This window comes from Triturus cristatus, chromosome 2_1 (genome assembly GCF_964204655.1).
Source record: "Triturus cristatus chromosome 2_1, aTriCri1.1, whole genome shotgun sequence".
NCBI classification, from domain to species: Eukaryota; Metazoa; Chordata; class Amphibia; order Caudata; family Salamandridae; genus Triturus; species Triturus cristatus.
Genome location: NC_140581.1, coordinates 2,013,929 through 2,030,619, shown reverse-complemented (window position 1 = coordinate 2,030,619; position 16,691 = coordinate 2,013,929). Strand labels below are relative to the sequence as shown.

At 43.6% G+C, this 16,691-nt stretch overlaps 1 protein-coding gene across 1 annotated transcript in view; it reads right to left on the bottom strand.

The window, feature by feature from the left end:
• Positions 1-16,691, bottom strand: part of LOC146863577 (vomeronasal type-2 receptor 26-like) — a 549,574-nt gene that overhangs the window by 239,480 nt on the left and 293,403 nt on the right. Inside the window, exon 3 of the mRNA XM_085640885.1 lies at positions 15,122-15,886. Coding sequence (XP_085497011.1) covers positions 15,122-15,886 — 765 coding nt within the window. The remainder of the gene's footprint in view (positions 1-15,121; positions 15,887-16,691) is intronic.

Below are 16,691 nucleotides of genomic sequence, written 5' to 3'. Positions count from 1 at the left end.
ACATACACTGTTGGGGTGGGGGTACGCTCCATACGTACGCGGGTGAGGGTATGGGTCGTACATACACGGTTGGGGTGGGGGTACGGTCCGTACATACGCGGGTGAGGGTACGCGTCGTACATACACTGTTGGGGTGGGGGTACGCTCCATACGTACGCAGGTGAGGGTACGGGTCGTACATACACAGTTGGGGTGGGGGTACGGTCCGTACATACACGGTTGGGGTGGGGGTACGCTCCATACGTACGCGTGTGAGGGTACGCGTCGTACATACACTGTTGGGGTGGGGGGTACGCTCCATACATCCGCGGGTGTGGGTACGGGTTGTACATTCATGGTTGGGGTGGGGGTACGGTCCGTACATACACGGTTGGGGTGGGGGTACGCTCCATACGTACGCTGGTGAGGGTACGGGTCGTACATACACGGTTGGGGTGGGGGTACGGGTCGTACATACACGGGTGGGGATTCGACTCGTACATAGGAGGGCTGGGGGGGTGTTGGGCGCGTATGCGGGCACATGTCTCCATGGTTGCTATGGGAGTTCGGTGCGGACGGTGTTTTTTCCATCCGGTTGTAACATCGGACGCACGGGATGGATCGTGATTCCGCGGTCGGACTTCACTTTTCACATTTGTACGGTAAATCGTCCGAGGACGTGTCGGACACATTTTCCGACCCGAGGACGTGTGGGGAATAATTCCCAATGCGGTTCGTATGGACTTTTTACAATGCGAATCGTGATTGCCAGTTTGTACGGCACTTGTACGATTCGTACGGTAAAAAGACCGGATACGAGTCGGACGGGCAATTTTTTTACTGGATCGTGATCGGCACCTATATGGATTGGTCAGAGAGGGTTAAAGTGGCACCAATTAATTCCATTTAAATTCTTTCTACATCTCCCACAGCCTGACCTTATAATTGTGCACTGTGGTGGAAATGACCTAGGCACTTTAACTGGGGTAGGTCTCGAAATGCTTGTTAAGGACACCTTTGTGCAATTGATGTCACTTTTTCCACAAACTACCTTTGTATATTCTAATATATGCCAAAGGCAAAAGTGGAACTGGTCCAACCAATATTGTCCGCAGTTTGAGAAAGCAAAAAAGCACGTCAATAAGTCTGTTTCTGCTTTCCTCAGAGACTATGGTATGGGTTCTATATACCACAACAACGTTACAACATGCAAGGCATTTATAGAGGAGACGGTGTTCATTTCACAGATGAAGGGAACAGAGTCTTCCTCTTGAACTTTAGACTCTGCATCGGTACTTACTTGTAGGTACAAAAAACACTCAATGAACACAACGGCTCTTTTTAGAGCCAACCAACATCTAAACACTTAAACTTGATTTTTGATTCTATTTTTTATATGAATTTTTTGCCGCCGTGCACGCACCGTGCGCGCACCGCGCAATATTTATATATATTTTTTTTTTTTTGGGACCTTAGGGGTCTTTCATGGTCCCCCTAAGAAGGCCTAGGGGGTCAGGAACTCTCTACCCTGCCCCCTTTTCACGTTCTCCACCTTTCTTTTTCACTGCCACACACAAAATGACGTCCGACACTTCCTGATTTTGACCGATTCGAATGTTGACTGACATCTAACCACCAATCAGAATTACGCTCGTGCACGGCACCGTGCGCGCACGGTGCTCGCACCGTGCGCGCACAGTGCGCGCAAATAGATATTTATGTACTTTTAACTGCAATTTTCTCTGGAACTACTGAACAGATTGACACCATATATGCAAAAGGCACATCCCTGACCTGAGGACTACCTCTTTGCCAAATTTCAAGTAATTCTGTTCACCCGTTCGGGCTGTACCTTCGACTAAAGGTCCTATGGGAAGATGCATGGGGAAAACGCGTTTTGGGACCCCCCTTTTTTCTCAGCCCCCAGCTTGATGAATCACCCCGAGACTTTCAGGGTAGGAGCTGAGCGGAGTGCCCCATTAGTTTTGAAAATTTCACAAAGATAAGTCAACCGGCGCCAAAGTTATTCAAAATTGAATTTTCAGGTTTCCTATGGGAACTCGGTCCTAACTATAACTATCTACTGGCGACCGCCAGTAGATAATATATATATACATTTACTGAAAAACCATAGGTTTCAGGCACGTTATAGTTAGGAATTTGCATTTTAAAAACCTTAGAAATTCACTGAAAAAAACATAGGTTTCAGGGGCGTTATAGTTAGCTGGACTTTTCACTCATACAAAACCATTGAAATTCCCCCGTTATAGTTAGTGCAGCTAACTATAACTCACGCGCCCGCAATGAACTGCTGATGACGTCACATATTACATCACTCATGACATGGTCAGTGACATCACTCATGACATCACTGATAACATCTCAAATGACATCACTGATGACATCACTGATGACATCATCCAGTGAATGTGTGTTTTTCTGAAAATTACATATGTTTTATATATGTATATCTCAAGGTCGATGGAAGAATAAATGGGTATATAAGTGTCTAAATGGATGATTTGTTTTTGAAAAATTGATTGTATAACTGACTGATTAAGTGTATCTTAGTGAATACATGGCTTAGTGAGTAATGTTTAAATATGTAAGTAAACTTTGTGTATAAGTGGCTGCATGGGTTGGTGAGTTGCTACATGAGTGTCTATATAGGTTATTAGTTGGTTTTTTGAGTATCAGTATGAGTGTCTGAGTGTCTGTATGGTTCGGTGGGGGGTATTACGTAGTGCATAGGTGCATGAATGAGTGACTCACTGATTGTATGTGTTGAAGACAGCATGTGTGTAGAACTGTATTGGAGGATGAGTGTGTGCATGGGTGTGTTAGTGAGTGAATGTCTCAATAGTGTCTTTATGAGTAACTACATATGTTTTAAACTAGTATATGTGACTATTGGTGTATATAAGTGAGTATATGTGAGAGTGAGAGATTGGAAGAGTTCCTGTATGAATAAGTATGTGTTTCTATAAGTGATTTTTTTAAAGACTAATTATGTGTACGTTTCTGTAGAAGTAAGTATGGTGGTGTGTGTATAACTGCATATGCAAGTAAATGGATGTTTGATACTTTATTTGCATGAGTGACTATGTATGTGAGTAACTCTATGGATGAGTGGCGTTGTGTAACAGGATGTATAGGTATATGAGTACATATGATGAATGAGTACATGTATGAGTGACTGTATAGGACTGTTGGTGAATGAGTGGATGTGTATGTGGATCTTAGATTTACTGAATAGGTTGTTGTAACTGGTATTGGTATGTCCATTGTTTTGAAAATGTTATTTTCTATTTTTGAATGTGTGTATCAAAGGTTATATTAGGGGGAGAGGAGGTCTGCCACTCTATCACAAGGATGATGTCATCAGTGATGTCATCAGTGATGTCATTTGAGATGTCATCAGTGATGTCATGAGTGATGTCACTGACCATGTCATGAGTGTAATATGTGACGTCATCAGCAGTGCATTGCGGGCGCGCGAGTTATAGTTAGCTGAACTAACTATAACGGGGGAATTTCAATGGTTTTGTACGAGTGAAATGTCCAGCTAACTATAACGCCCCTGAAACCTATGGTTTTTTCAGTGAATTTCTAAGGTTTTTAAAATGCTAATTCCTAACTATAACGTGCCTGAAACCTATGGTTTTTTCAGTGAATTTAAAAGGTTTTTTAAATGCTAATTTCTAACTATGCCTACAGAGATAGGACATGTGAAGAAAGAAGAAAAAACGCACAGAAAGAAAAAAAAGAAATGCAGAAAGAAGCAACAGAAGTCATCAAAGATGAAGAAAAGTTCAGGAAGAAGGATAACGTGCAGGAAGAACAAACAGAAGAGCAGAAAGAAGCCTTGTTGCAAAATCATCCTGTACCCTCAACTTTTTCAGACGGATACTGGTGGTAACTGAGTCTGACTAACCAGTCCTAGAGCCAGTGCTATGTTAAAAGAAACTCAGAATACAGTGAAAACACCTACATACACTAGGGAACACTATGCGTTTGGGTCCCACTGTGATTAGCATGACCTCCTCTGTAAGCTCCTAGTATATAATAGGGCAGGGGATTAAAACTACCTCTTAAAACGAGCCACAGGGCGTGTTTGCACACGTCACCTCAGGCCCCGTCCCCTCCCTTCCCCACTGTGTAAACATGCCCTGTGGCCGTTTTAAGTTGGGAGATTAAGTCCCCTTGAATCCTGAGGGTCCCTAGGGTCCAACTAGACCACTAGGTACCTCCAGTAAGCGCCACAGAGCTGCGTTGCAGAGAGATGTAATAAGGGGCACGGCCTAGACCACCTCTCTGCAACGCAGCGCAGTGGCGCTTACTGGAAGCACCTGGTGGGCTGGTTGGCCCCCAGGGTCCCTCAAGATTGAAGGGGAATTATTTCCCCAACATAAAACGCGTCAAAGGGCGTGTTTGCACATGTTAACTCAGGCCCCGTCCCCTCCCTTCACCACTGTGTAAACACGCCCTGTGGCCGTTTTTAGTTGGGAGATTAAGTTCATTTGAATCCTGAGGGTCCCTAGGGTCCAACTAGCCCACTAGGTACCTCCAGTAAGTGCCACAGAGCTGCGTTGCAGAGAGGTGTAAAAAGTGGCACGGCCTGGACCACCTCTCTGCAACGCAGCTCAGTGGCGCTTACTGGAAGCACCTGGTGGGCTAGTTAGCCTCCAGGGGCCTTCAGCATTGAAGGGGAATTATTTCCCCAACTTAAAACGCGGCATAGGGCGTATTTGCACACGTTACCTCAGGCCCCGTCCCCTCCCTTCCTCACTGTGTAAACACGCCCTGTGGCCGTTTTAAGTTGGGAGATTAAGTCCCCTTGAATCCTGAGGGTCCCTATGGGCAAAATAGCCCACTAGGTACGTCCAGTAAGCGCCATTGCAGAGAGGTGTAAAAAGGGGCACGGCCTGCACCACCTCTCTGCAACGCAGAGCAGTGGCGCTTACTGGAAGCACCTGGTGGGCTAGTTGGCCCCCAGGGTCCCTCAGGATTGAAAGGGAATTATTTCCCCAACTTAAAACGCGACACAGGGTGTGTTTGCACACGTTACCTCAGGTCCCGTCCCCTCCCTTCACCACTGTGTAAACGCGCCCTGTGGCCGTTCTAAGTTGAGAGATTAAGTCCCCTTGAATCCTAAGGGTCCCTAGGGTCAAACTAGCCCACTAGGTACCTCCAGTAAGCGCCACAGAGTTGCGTTGCATAGAGGTGTAAAAAGGGGCGTGGCCTCAGAACACCTGTCTGCAACGCAGCTCCCTGGCGCATACTGGAGATAACTGTTGGGCTAGCTGGCCCTCAGGTACCCTCAGTATTGAAGGAGAATTAATTCCCCAAAGTACAACTGGCCAGGGGGCGCGTTTGCAGAGTGCTGCAAGGAGGGGGCGTGGCCTCCGGCGCGATGCCGGTCTTTTATTTTTTTTATTTTTTTTAGAAGGAGGGCTGTGTGGCCCCCCTTCTTTTTCTAATTTATTGGCCCTGGGGACCTCATCCCCCAGGGCCTGCACCCTAATTTTTTTTGCTGAAAAAAATTAATTTGGAAGGGGGCTGCATGGCCCCCCTCCCAAGGCCTTAATCGGCCCCGGGGACCCCAACCCCCGGGTCATGGACTTTTTTTTTTTTTTAATTCATTAGGGCGGTGGGCTGCGTTGCCCCCCTCCTCAGGCCACTTATGGCCCCGGGGACCCCATCCCCCGGGGCCGGCCTTTGTTTTTTACTATTACCTACCACCATAACGATTTGCGTGATATTCATTAAAAGGCGACTATGCATACAATGAATCCACGTGGAATGTATTTACACCACTAGTGAAGCTCTGACGTGTCTGACGTCCTACCGTGCCTAATCCCGGCGCCCCCGCCGGTGGGTACTCTCCAAGTAGACACCCTTGGCGTTTATTTATACAAACATGGGTAGCTATTGACGGGCACATTTAATACACACGCACACCAAGCCATTCAAAGGGGATTCGACAAAAATTCGACCAAACTATGCAAGAAACCCCCCTCACGGTTAATAAAACACACATCCACCGCCGGATGTGTAATACCTTTTATCTTACTCTCTGGAAAGGAGATGAACCTTACTTGAGAGTCACAGCATGCTCCTGGCTGAGCCCAATGCTGTGTTACACCCACCAGTGCCCGCCGAGTGCCACACACCTCTGTGTTGTATTACACCAGCTAGTGCGTATGCTATGACACTCTCTAGCCCATGTGCACTGTAACACCACCCCGTGAATATGTCATGCCACACTTGCCTTCGCACGGGTTATATTGCCCCATCTAACGTGCCTTCCTCGATGCCTATGTTATAACCCACAGCGCTATGACATACATATTGCAATCTGGGATCCATATCTTTGTCACAGTGCATATGCAACGTTACACTCCCCAGCACATATTTTATATTACAACTTTAGAGACTAGTTAGGTTACACAACACTGCCCTATGCATATTACACTCCAAGGCGCACATCGCATAGCACGCGCTAGTGCCTGTGCTATCTCGCGCTCTCCAATGAATCTGTCATTGCGCACAATGTATTGCATATTATATTTCACGCCCCGGTTGATTTTATATCACACTTTTTGGTGCATAGTTTATACCATATACTATATCTAGTTTTCATTTTCAATCGTGCTCTCAGGACTATGTCCTATATTACACTGCGTCCACCTACCCTTTTCACGGTGAACGACCAAAATATAGAATCCAAAATATAGACAGGACAAAATATCAATTCTAAAATATAGATAGGACAGAATATCGAATTATCAAAATATAGATAGGTCAGAATATCGAAATTGGGGTATGAAATATCGATTTCCATAATATAGAATTTAAAAATATAGAATTCCGTAATATTGAATTTTAAAATATAGATTACCATAATATTGAATTTAAAAATATAGATATCTATAATATTGAATTTTTTTTAGTGTTATGTATGGTAGTATATGTGTTAAAATTATGTATTATTTTTGTAATGTATGATTAATTTTTTTAAACTAATGAATGTTATGTAATTTAATTCCGTAGCGGGTTGTGGGTTTATAGGGAATTGGGTGGGAAGTAATTTAATTATGGTTAATTAAATATAAATTATATTTATATGTTTTGATAATTAATTGATTGATTATTTATTATTAATTGGTAATTAATGATTTATTAATTGGTGATTAATTTATATTAATTGATACATTGATAATTATGTTAAGTGTATTTTTTATTATTAGGAGCGGGTTGTGGGTTTATAGGGGAATTGGGTGGGAAGTAATGTAATTGTAATAAAGCATATATTATTTTTTTTATTTATGTGTATTGATAATTAATTGATAATTAATTATTAATTGGTAATTAATTTGTATTAATGGGTAATTAATTTGTATGAATTGCTAATTAATTTTTATTAATTGCTAAATAATTTGTATTAATTGATTAATTGATAATAATGTTTATTGTATTTATTATTATTGGGAGTGGGTTGTGGGTTATAGGGGAATTGGGTGAGAAGTAAATTAATTGTAATAAAGTAAATATTAATTTTTATTTATATGTATTGATAATTAATTGATAATTAAATATTAATTGGTGATTAATTTTTATTAATTGTTAATTAATTATTTTCAATTGTAATTAATTTTTATTAATTGGTAATTATTTTTAATTAACTTTTTATTGGTATTGATAATTAATGTAATCTTATTTTAAAATTAAATCATTACTTTCCCTACTTTTGCACTCTCAGGAGTGGGAATAGTATTTTTTACCCTCCCGCTATCCAACTCTTTCCCTACTGTTGCACTCACTGGAGTGGGAATAGTAATTTTTACCCTCCTGCTATCCAACGCTTTCCCTACTGTTACACTCTTTGGAGTGGGAATAGTAATTTTTACCCCTACACTATCCAGCGTTTTCCCTACTGTTGCATTCACTGGAGTGGGAATAGTAATTGTTACCCCTACGCTATCCAACGCTTTCCCTACTGTTACACTCACTGGAGTGGGAATAGTAATTTTTCCCTTCCCGCTATCCAACGCTTTCCCTACTGTTGCACTCTCTGGAGTGGGAATAGTAAATGTTATCCTCTCGCTATCCAACGCTTTCCCTACTGTTGCACTCTTTGGAGTGGGAATAGTAATTTTTACCCCTACGCTATCCAACGTTTTCCCTACTGTTGCACTCACTGGAGTGGGAATAGTAATTTTTACCCCTACGCTATCCAGCGCTTTCCCTACTGTTGCACTCATTGGAGTGGGAATAGTATTTTTTCCCTTCCTGCTATGCAATGCTTTTTGTACTGTTGCACTCTCTGGAGTGGGAATAGTAATTTTTACCCCTACGCTATCCAATGCTTTCCCTACTGTTGGAGTCACTGGAGTGGGAATAGTAATTTTTCCCTTCCCGCTATCCAACGATTTCCCTACTGTTGCACTCTCTGGAGTCGGAATAGTAATTTTTACTCTCCCGCTATCCAATGCTTTCCCTACTGTTGCACTCTGGAGTGGGAATAGTAATTTTTACCCCTACGCTATCCAAAGTTTTCCCTACTGTTGCACTCTTTGGAGTGGGAATAGTAATTTTTACCCCTACGCCATCCAACGTTTTCCCTACTGTTGCACTCACTGGAGTGGGAATAGTAATTTTTAAGCTCTCACTATCCAACAAAATCTCTACTTTTTTTACATTACTTTTATTATGTTTACATTTTAAGCTTTTTTATATTATATTATGTATGTTTTATTTAATTGTTTTTAATATTTAGTTACTTTTATATTATTTTTAATACATTTAAAAAATTCGATATTTTAGCTAACTATATTTTAACATTCTATATTTTGGAATCGATATTTTAGTACTTACCTGTTTGTAGATAGGGAGTCGATATTCTGTCCTTCTATATTTTGGCGTCGATATTTTGGGCATTCTACATTATGTCCCTCGATATTTAGTCACTAAACCCTTTTCACAGGCATTACATTTTGCAATGGGGGGTGGAGGGTCAGGTGGTGTTTCTGCCAAGTGAGCCTAGTGTCACAGTCACAAACGTCTTCTTCTTCCTGAATAAAAGTGAGATTATGCTGCATACTTGTTCATATTTTAAGTAATTCGCACAGACACACATTTTAAAAACAATAAAGTTCCTAATACACACCTTCTCTGAACAGATAGCTTGCTGCGCCATCCACCTCCTTCCTATCCTCTGTTGTCTGAATCCATGGACTAGCCTCCTCCCTCCTGCCATGCATGGTCTGATGTGCTGCCACTGCCCTCCATTTAGCATGATGTACCAGTCCTCTCCTCCTGCCCTCCATTGCCCAATTTTATGGCCCATCATTGACCTCCTGCTTAGCCTCTGTGCTTAGCTGGCTGCCCCTATTCTCCTTCCCCCTGCCCTCCGGTGTCTTTGTGCATGCCCCTGCTCCATCCTTTTTGCCCACCATGTTCCATGGACATGCCACTCCTATCTACTCTGAGTGTTCTGTTGAGCTGCCACTCCCCTCCCACCTGCCTAGCATTGTCAGATGACTGTAACCTGTCCCTACCACCTACACCCTGCCTGTCCACATGCCATGCCCCTATCCCCTTCCTCCTGTCCTCCATGGTCCATTTTACTGCCACACCCTTCTGCCCTCCCTGGTCTGTTGTGCTGCAACTGCTCCTCATTCCTTCCACCCGCTCGGTCTGTTGTGAGGCCCCTTCCCCTGAACTCTCTTGTCTGTGCCCAGGTCCTGACCCTCCCTTCTATCCTCCATGGTCCTTTGTGCATGCCCCTGCACCCTCCTTCTTGCCCATCATAGCCATTGTGCTGTCACTAACCCTCCCGCTTGCCATGCATGATCTTCTGTGCTGCCATGGCCCCTCCCACCTTCCCTGTGTGGTCAGCTAGCTGCCCCTGACCCCCTCCCACCTTCCCTCCATGGTCTGTGTGTATGCCATCATAGTCTCACTATTGCTCTCCATGGTGTGTCTTGTTTCTAGTGCCGATCCTGCCTGACCTCCATGGTAATCTTGCTGCTCCTGCCCTGCCCCCTTGCCCCCAGCCCTCTGTTTCCATGTGCAGACCTCTATTCCCTCCCTCCTGGCTTGTCTGTTCCATTGTAATGCCCCTCATCCGTCCCTCCTGCCCTTTATGGTCTGTTCTGCTGCAGCTTTCTCTCCTGTCTGTCCATTATGGTCAGCTAGCTACCATTGCCTCTTTCCCCTCTGGTCTCTGTTGTCCATGTGCATGGTCCTGTCCCCTCCCTATTGCTTTCTATGGATTGTTGTACTGCACTCCCGTCCCACATGCCCTGTGGGGTGTATTGTGCTGCTGCAAACCCTGATTCCTGCCCTGTAGGGTCAGTTTGGTGCACCTCTCCATGTCCCTCCTGTCCTCTGTTATCCGAGTCCATGTCCCTACCCCAATTCCTCCTGCCTACCAATGTACCATACTTGCGAACATTTTGAACTTGGTAAGACGGAGATTTTAAAAAAAACTGGGGTATTGACTTTCCCCTTTGAGTTACATTGAAAAAGAGGAGATTGTAGACAGGAGATCAAATAAAGCCCATTTGAGCTTAAAAACATTGGACGTTTCCTGGCTGAAATGGGTCTGCTGGCATGTATGGCTGTACTACCACTGCCTCTTCCTTCTGCCCACAATGGTCTATTATATTGCCACAGCCTCTCTTGCCAGTCCTGTATTGTTGCTGTGTTGCCCCTGCCCCCCTTTCCACTGCCCTCCATAGTCTGTTGTGCTGCCACTGCCCTTCCTGCCTGCCCAGTGTGGTCAAATTGTTGCCTCTGCACTCTCCTACCTGCCTTCAATTTTCAGAGTCCGTGCCCCTGGCCTCTGCCTCTCAACAGTATCCCAATGAACAACTAGATTGCTAACATTCTATATTTATTAAAAAAGTGTGGAACGCCTGACGTCATCTTGATGTAATCAAAACTGTAATACCTAGAGCATTTCCTTTAGAAATTACATATATGAGAGGGTCTTATTTGCATCAAAATTATGGGTAGTGCTCTAAAAAACTAAAATGAGGACATATTTTCTGAGTTTTCAAATAGCGATAAAGAACTTTTAAATTATTTGTAATCTTTACGTTTTTGTATCCAGTTGACCACTTGATTAAATGTTGCACTTAGGGGAGAGGATGTGGTGTTACTTCCAGAGCTGCAGACTTTGCAACTTGGAAACCAGGTTGGAGTTTCTGCTTCAGCTCAACATTCTGTGATTCCGGTCAAATCACTTAATCTCCCCATGTCTAAAACCAAAATGAATTTGATCTTGTGTGGTGTAACCAATTCTCATGTAAAGCACTCCAATACCTGACAAGTCTGCACTATATAAAACTGCAAATACACAAAAAATACGTGTTTTGCACACTTCTGTCGTTGGGCTACATGTGGGCTACATCTGGGTGATATTTGTGCTGCATTTGGGCTCTTTTGTCTCTGTTGGCCATCTTGGGAGATTTATTTGTTATGAAGTTTCCTAATTTCCTCATTTACTGTAGTCTCCTCAGTAGGAAATACTTTCAGTTTTTTACTTTGGTTCCATCAAGAAGGCATTCAGATGTGTCACACATTTGCCATAAATTCTGAATGTTAGCAGTCTAGTTGCTTATTAGATCACTGTAGTAAAGCTACTGCTCACCAGGGAAGTCTGCTGCTGGTATTGAAAGTGCATGTTTCAGTCTGCATGTCAGAATCTTTTAATGAAATAGAAGAGGATTTGAGAAGTCACTCAAAATGTGCCCTAATTTTTCTTTCTGCAGCACTAATCATACTTTCTATGGCAAAATGAACCCCCTCATTGTGTTCCTTTTTAAATTAAATGTTTTAAGAGTTACCACTTTATTCCAATCAAGATGGCTTCAGGTGTGCAATACGTTTGTCATAAGTAGGACTGTTAGCGCTCTGGTTGTTCTTTAGAACACTGGGAAACTGCAGTAGAACACAAAGGAATCAACTGACAGTCTCTGCCCTTGTTGGATATACATGTTTTACTGAGAATGTCAGACTTCATTCTCACATGACTGAGAAAGATAATGTGAATTTACAGAAAATATGCTCTCAGTTTAGCTTATAGATCACCTTCCAAACCTCTGTGGGAAAAGCATGAGAAAACAGTTTTCTCTCAAACATGATTCATGATATCCCAGCAGAAGGCTTTTACACATGGTAAAATCACCTTAGAACACACCACAATTCCTAAAATGAGTATGGTACCATCAACAAATGATTTATAATGTAACTAAAGGCTTAAAACCTTCTATTAACTGCAATGCTTTTTAATGAGGTGCTATCATGTATATTGGTCCCAAGATGGCTGCCAACACTTCTTGGATGAAGTACTGACAGCAAATCAGATCTCACGATGAGATGTGTGTTTAGGCTCCGCCCAGATATATCTATCTTTTTAACTCTAATTTTCTCAGGAACTACTGAACTGATTTACACCATTTAAGCAAAAGGCAGGAGTCTGAACTCAGGACTACCTCTTTGCCAAATTTGGTGTAATTCCGTTCAGCAGTTCGGGCTGTAGCTGCGTCAACAGGTGCTATGGGAAAATGCATGGGGAAAACGTGTTTTGGGACCCCCCTTTTTTCTCGGCCCCTGCTTGACTAATCACTGTGAAAATTTCAGGATAGGAGCGGACCGGAGCTGGCCAAAAGTTTGGAAAAGTTCGCGAAGATTAGTCAATCGGCGCCAACGTTATTCCAAATAGAATGTTGCGGATTTCCTATGGAAAATAGGTCTTAACTATAACTACCTACTGGCGACTGCCAGTAGGTAATATATATATATAAATTTAAAATACGATATTTAATACAACGATATTAATGACATTGATATTTTGTTTTTGATATTTTTGTGCTTATCATTATAAGTATAGTATGCCAATGATATTTTTGTCACAATATTTTTTTTAAAGATATTTTGAGGTCGATAATCTGTCAGTGAACCCTTAATCCTTTCTCATCCCACGCTAACCCTCTTCTATTTGGTGTCCCTCGGCAGTCTATATCACCTGATCTGAAGCTACTTCATTGGCTGCCTGTTAAAAAGCAAATTCAATTCAAAGCCCATACTCTTGCTTTAGGGCAAGGGCCCTGCCTATTTGAGAAAGAAAATTTGCCCATACAAGCAATGTTAATCACTTAGGTAGAATAATCTTTTATTCTTGCATGTCGCAAAAGTCACAGACGAGGAGGAAGACCCTTTGCGGTTCTGATATCTAAACTATGGAAGGCGCTCTGAGTTAGGCTCCACAGAGCCACTTCGTCTCAACCTTCAAGAAGGATCTGCAAACCTGTCTTTTCAATAAAGAATAGCACATTGTGCATTTCTCGTTTCAGTGGTCACTATCCTCTTTTTAGCAGCAGGGCGCTTCAGGTGAAGCAGGTGTGCACTATATGAATGTTATTTGATTGTTTTATTGTTGATGGATTGAAATGAGCAAATGCACCACATGGAGGGCACATAAAAGCCATTTATGGCAAAATATATGACAGTGGTACAGAGGCAGGGAACAAGTTATTTATCAAGCACAAATCTTGAATTTTCCTACCTGCGTCCTATTTGGTCCCCAGAGGATGTGGGATTCATTGATGAAAATCTGTTCACTTTGGTTGGGCGAGAAAACATAATGTCCGACTTTGGTTTTCCTCACAGTTCCATCAGCCGCAATGAAAAGATTTAAAATATCCAAGCGAGCGGGAGATTCACCATTTTCTTGGAAATGAACCTCATCCCCTGATGCTGTCTGAAAATGAACGTTCTTCATATACTGGTTGAGCTGAAGGAGAGAGGATATGTCAATCAGTACAGTTCATTGAAGGGCACTGTTTGGTACCTTATGCCAGCTGATCACCTGTGACCCACCCTGAGGAGCAATAGCTTGTACCTTATGCTTCCTGTTTCATCCATGACCAACCTTGATGAGGACTATCTTACACCATACGCCAGCTGTTTCACCTCTGACCCCCACTCCAAGGAGGACTACTTAAGACCTTATGCCACCTGTTCCACATGTGACCCATTCTGAGGATGACTATCTTGTACCTTATGCCAGCTGTTCCACCTGTGACCCTGCTCCTGACCCCAAGGACATCTTGACGCAAGCCGCCCGGCTGCCCTACCTGCTCTGCACCTGGCCTAACTGGCCATGGTTATGATAATCCAGCTGTGCATCCATGGTCCTGAGGCCTTTGTGACCTGTTTCCTCAAGTGGAACCCATGGGACTTACCTTTTAGTCCCTTTGTGCAGCATGCTTTCAAGTGGCCTCCTTCTTTGTAGCTCACCAGCTACCAACGACCTCTGCACCCTGCTCCCGGCCGAATCCAGGATGCTCCTGAGAATCCGCTGGTGGAACATTGGTGCTGGACTTGCTACTCTTTTAAATCCCAAAGGTGAACCTTGATATCCAACTGTGTGATTTTTTATTACACAGAAAGTGTGAAACATAAAATGGTGATAAAATGATTTTATTACTATTTTATTTTATACTCTGCAGTCGTGAGTGTTATTGCGGGGCAGGACCAATGGGCCACTGCTGCTGATTGGCAGCAGTGAGTATTGGCCACTTCAGTTTGAAGTCCACATGTCAGTTTGGCCAGCTATCTGGCGGGGCCAGCTTGACATGCGCAGTTCAAACCTCTCCAAGCCGGCTGTCTTAGAGCGCTGGGTGGAGAGCAGGCACAGTCCTCCTGTGCCTTTAGGAGCGTGAGAGAAGCATCTGCATTGGATAAGGGAGTTGGCTGTGGGACCTCACGCTTGAAGGAGTCGGCGCCAGGGACTGGAGCACATCGAGGTACATGCTGGGAGATGCTGCCAGCTGCTAACGTAAGCTAAACTTTCATATTTCTTTGTAAAATGTTTAATTTTGTATTTAAATAATGTAACGGAACTGGGGCTCACTTTAAGCTCTGCAATACCGGGTCAAGTTCTGCTTGACTGCACCTCCAATTTTGTATGTCACCAAGCGCCAGTGGTCTGATGGTCATCCGTGTCTGCTGCTGGGTGACTCTAGCTTTTCCTCTACAGGATTTGCAACGGCATCAGAACATGGCCTCACATTATTCTTCATTAATCCTTTTATTGCACCTGGAGATATGTGTGTGTGAGGACACCTACCTTCCAGGGGTGGAAGTTCTTCTTCAGGCTGGAGACAACGGTAAACTCTCCTCTCTGATACATGTCGTGCAGTGCGTGTGCCACCGCGTACACTGCCTTGTATACGTTGTACGTCACCCGGAAATTGTTCACATCGTAAAGTGAAACATCCACTGTTTGAAGATACTTATTCCCACTGCAACTTTTGACGCTGCAAGCAAATTCAGAAAGCCATAAATCTTTTAGAAATGGGTTTGAGGGGTATAAGGCAGGGGTAGCTCTGTAAAGAAACTCCTTCAATCCTGGTATCTCCCCCTGAGAAAAGGAGAGCATCAAGGAGCCATTGAAGACCGCCCAGTCTGTGTCGGCATCGGTGAAGATGTCCATGGCTAGCGAGACAATCCAGACTTTGTTAGCCAGAGAGCTCCAGCCGTCGCTGTACATGAATGGGCCGAAGTACATCAGACTGCTGTAAACAACGACCACTGTTGACGAGCTGTTGTGGATGGCTTTGATCGCCTCTTCATAGCTCGCCAGGCTTGTTCCGGAGCAGGTTATAACATATTCCAAGCAGATCCCCTCCTTGCTGAGCTTCTCTCTTAGACCTTGGCTGGCTCTCTGACTGCTGTCTTCCACCGAGACGATGAGTCCCACCCACTTCCATCCGAAGTGCCGCAGTAACTGGACGATGGCATCCTGCTCATAGCGTTCATCTGGGACCATCCGGTAAAACGATGGAAACTGAAGCCGATCGCGGAGTACTGAGTCCGTTGCACCATAACTTATCTATAGAGGAGAAAGCACATGTAGGACATTCAGTTACGGCAATGTATGCTAGTGGCAGAAAAGTTTGCCATATGTGGCTATATCACCTCTTAATGTTTCAATTAAAATCTCCCCCACACTGTGACTCTTGCCTGAACCAGTGTTGTCACAAAAGTATTCTCTTGTTAAGATCTTTTAGTCACATTGCAATCCTGAGCAGAGGAGGATAAAGGTCCATTCTTCCAGTATTTTTCCTATTCCCTTCATCTTGATTCCATTGGGTTATCCCTGTGATCCGGAATAGGAATTGGACCCTTGTCTATTGTTGTCACTCTCTGGACCCCATCATCTAACATAAGAGAAATCCAACTCACCTGGAACAGGTGCTGCTCACCCATGAAAGAAAAGGGCACCTCATGAGTGGATCACTGAACTGTGTTGGGAGCCCAGTCCTCTACTGTATTTTTATTCTTGTATTTACTATTCTTTGATTGGGCGCTGACACAGATTCCCGTATTTAGGCATTTTAGATCAAATAACTATACTGGTTATTCAACGAGCCAAAGCAATGCATTTATTCAACTATTACCAACAGTTCAGTTTCATTGTGAAGCAAGAATATCCCATAAATGATTGTCCAAGAACAGCTCTTGGAATGACAACTCTTGCCATAATAGTACTGATTAGTGGTTGCGTATAGGAATGGGTGGGTGAAGATCGCAGGCCTGGTGGTTGAGGTTCACTGTCCCGGGAAAGAGGAACAGGTTCTTTACTCCAGGAAGGCTTGGAATAGGTGGGTTTCCAGGAAGAGGAGATGGTAAATTAG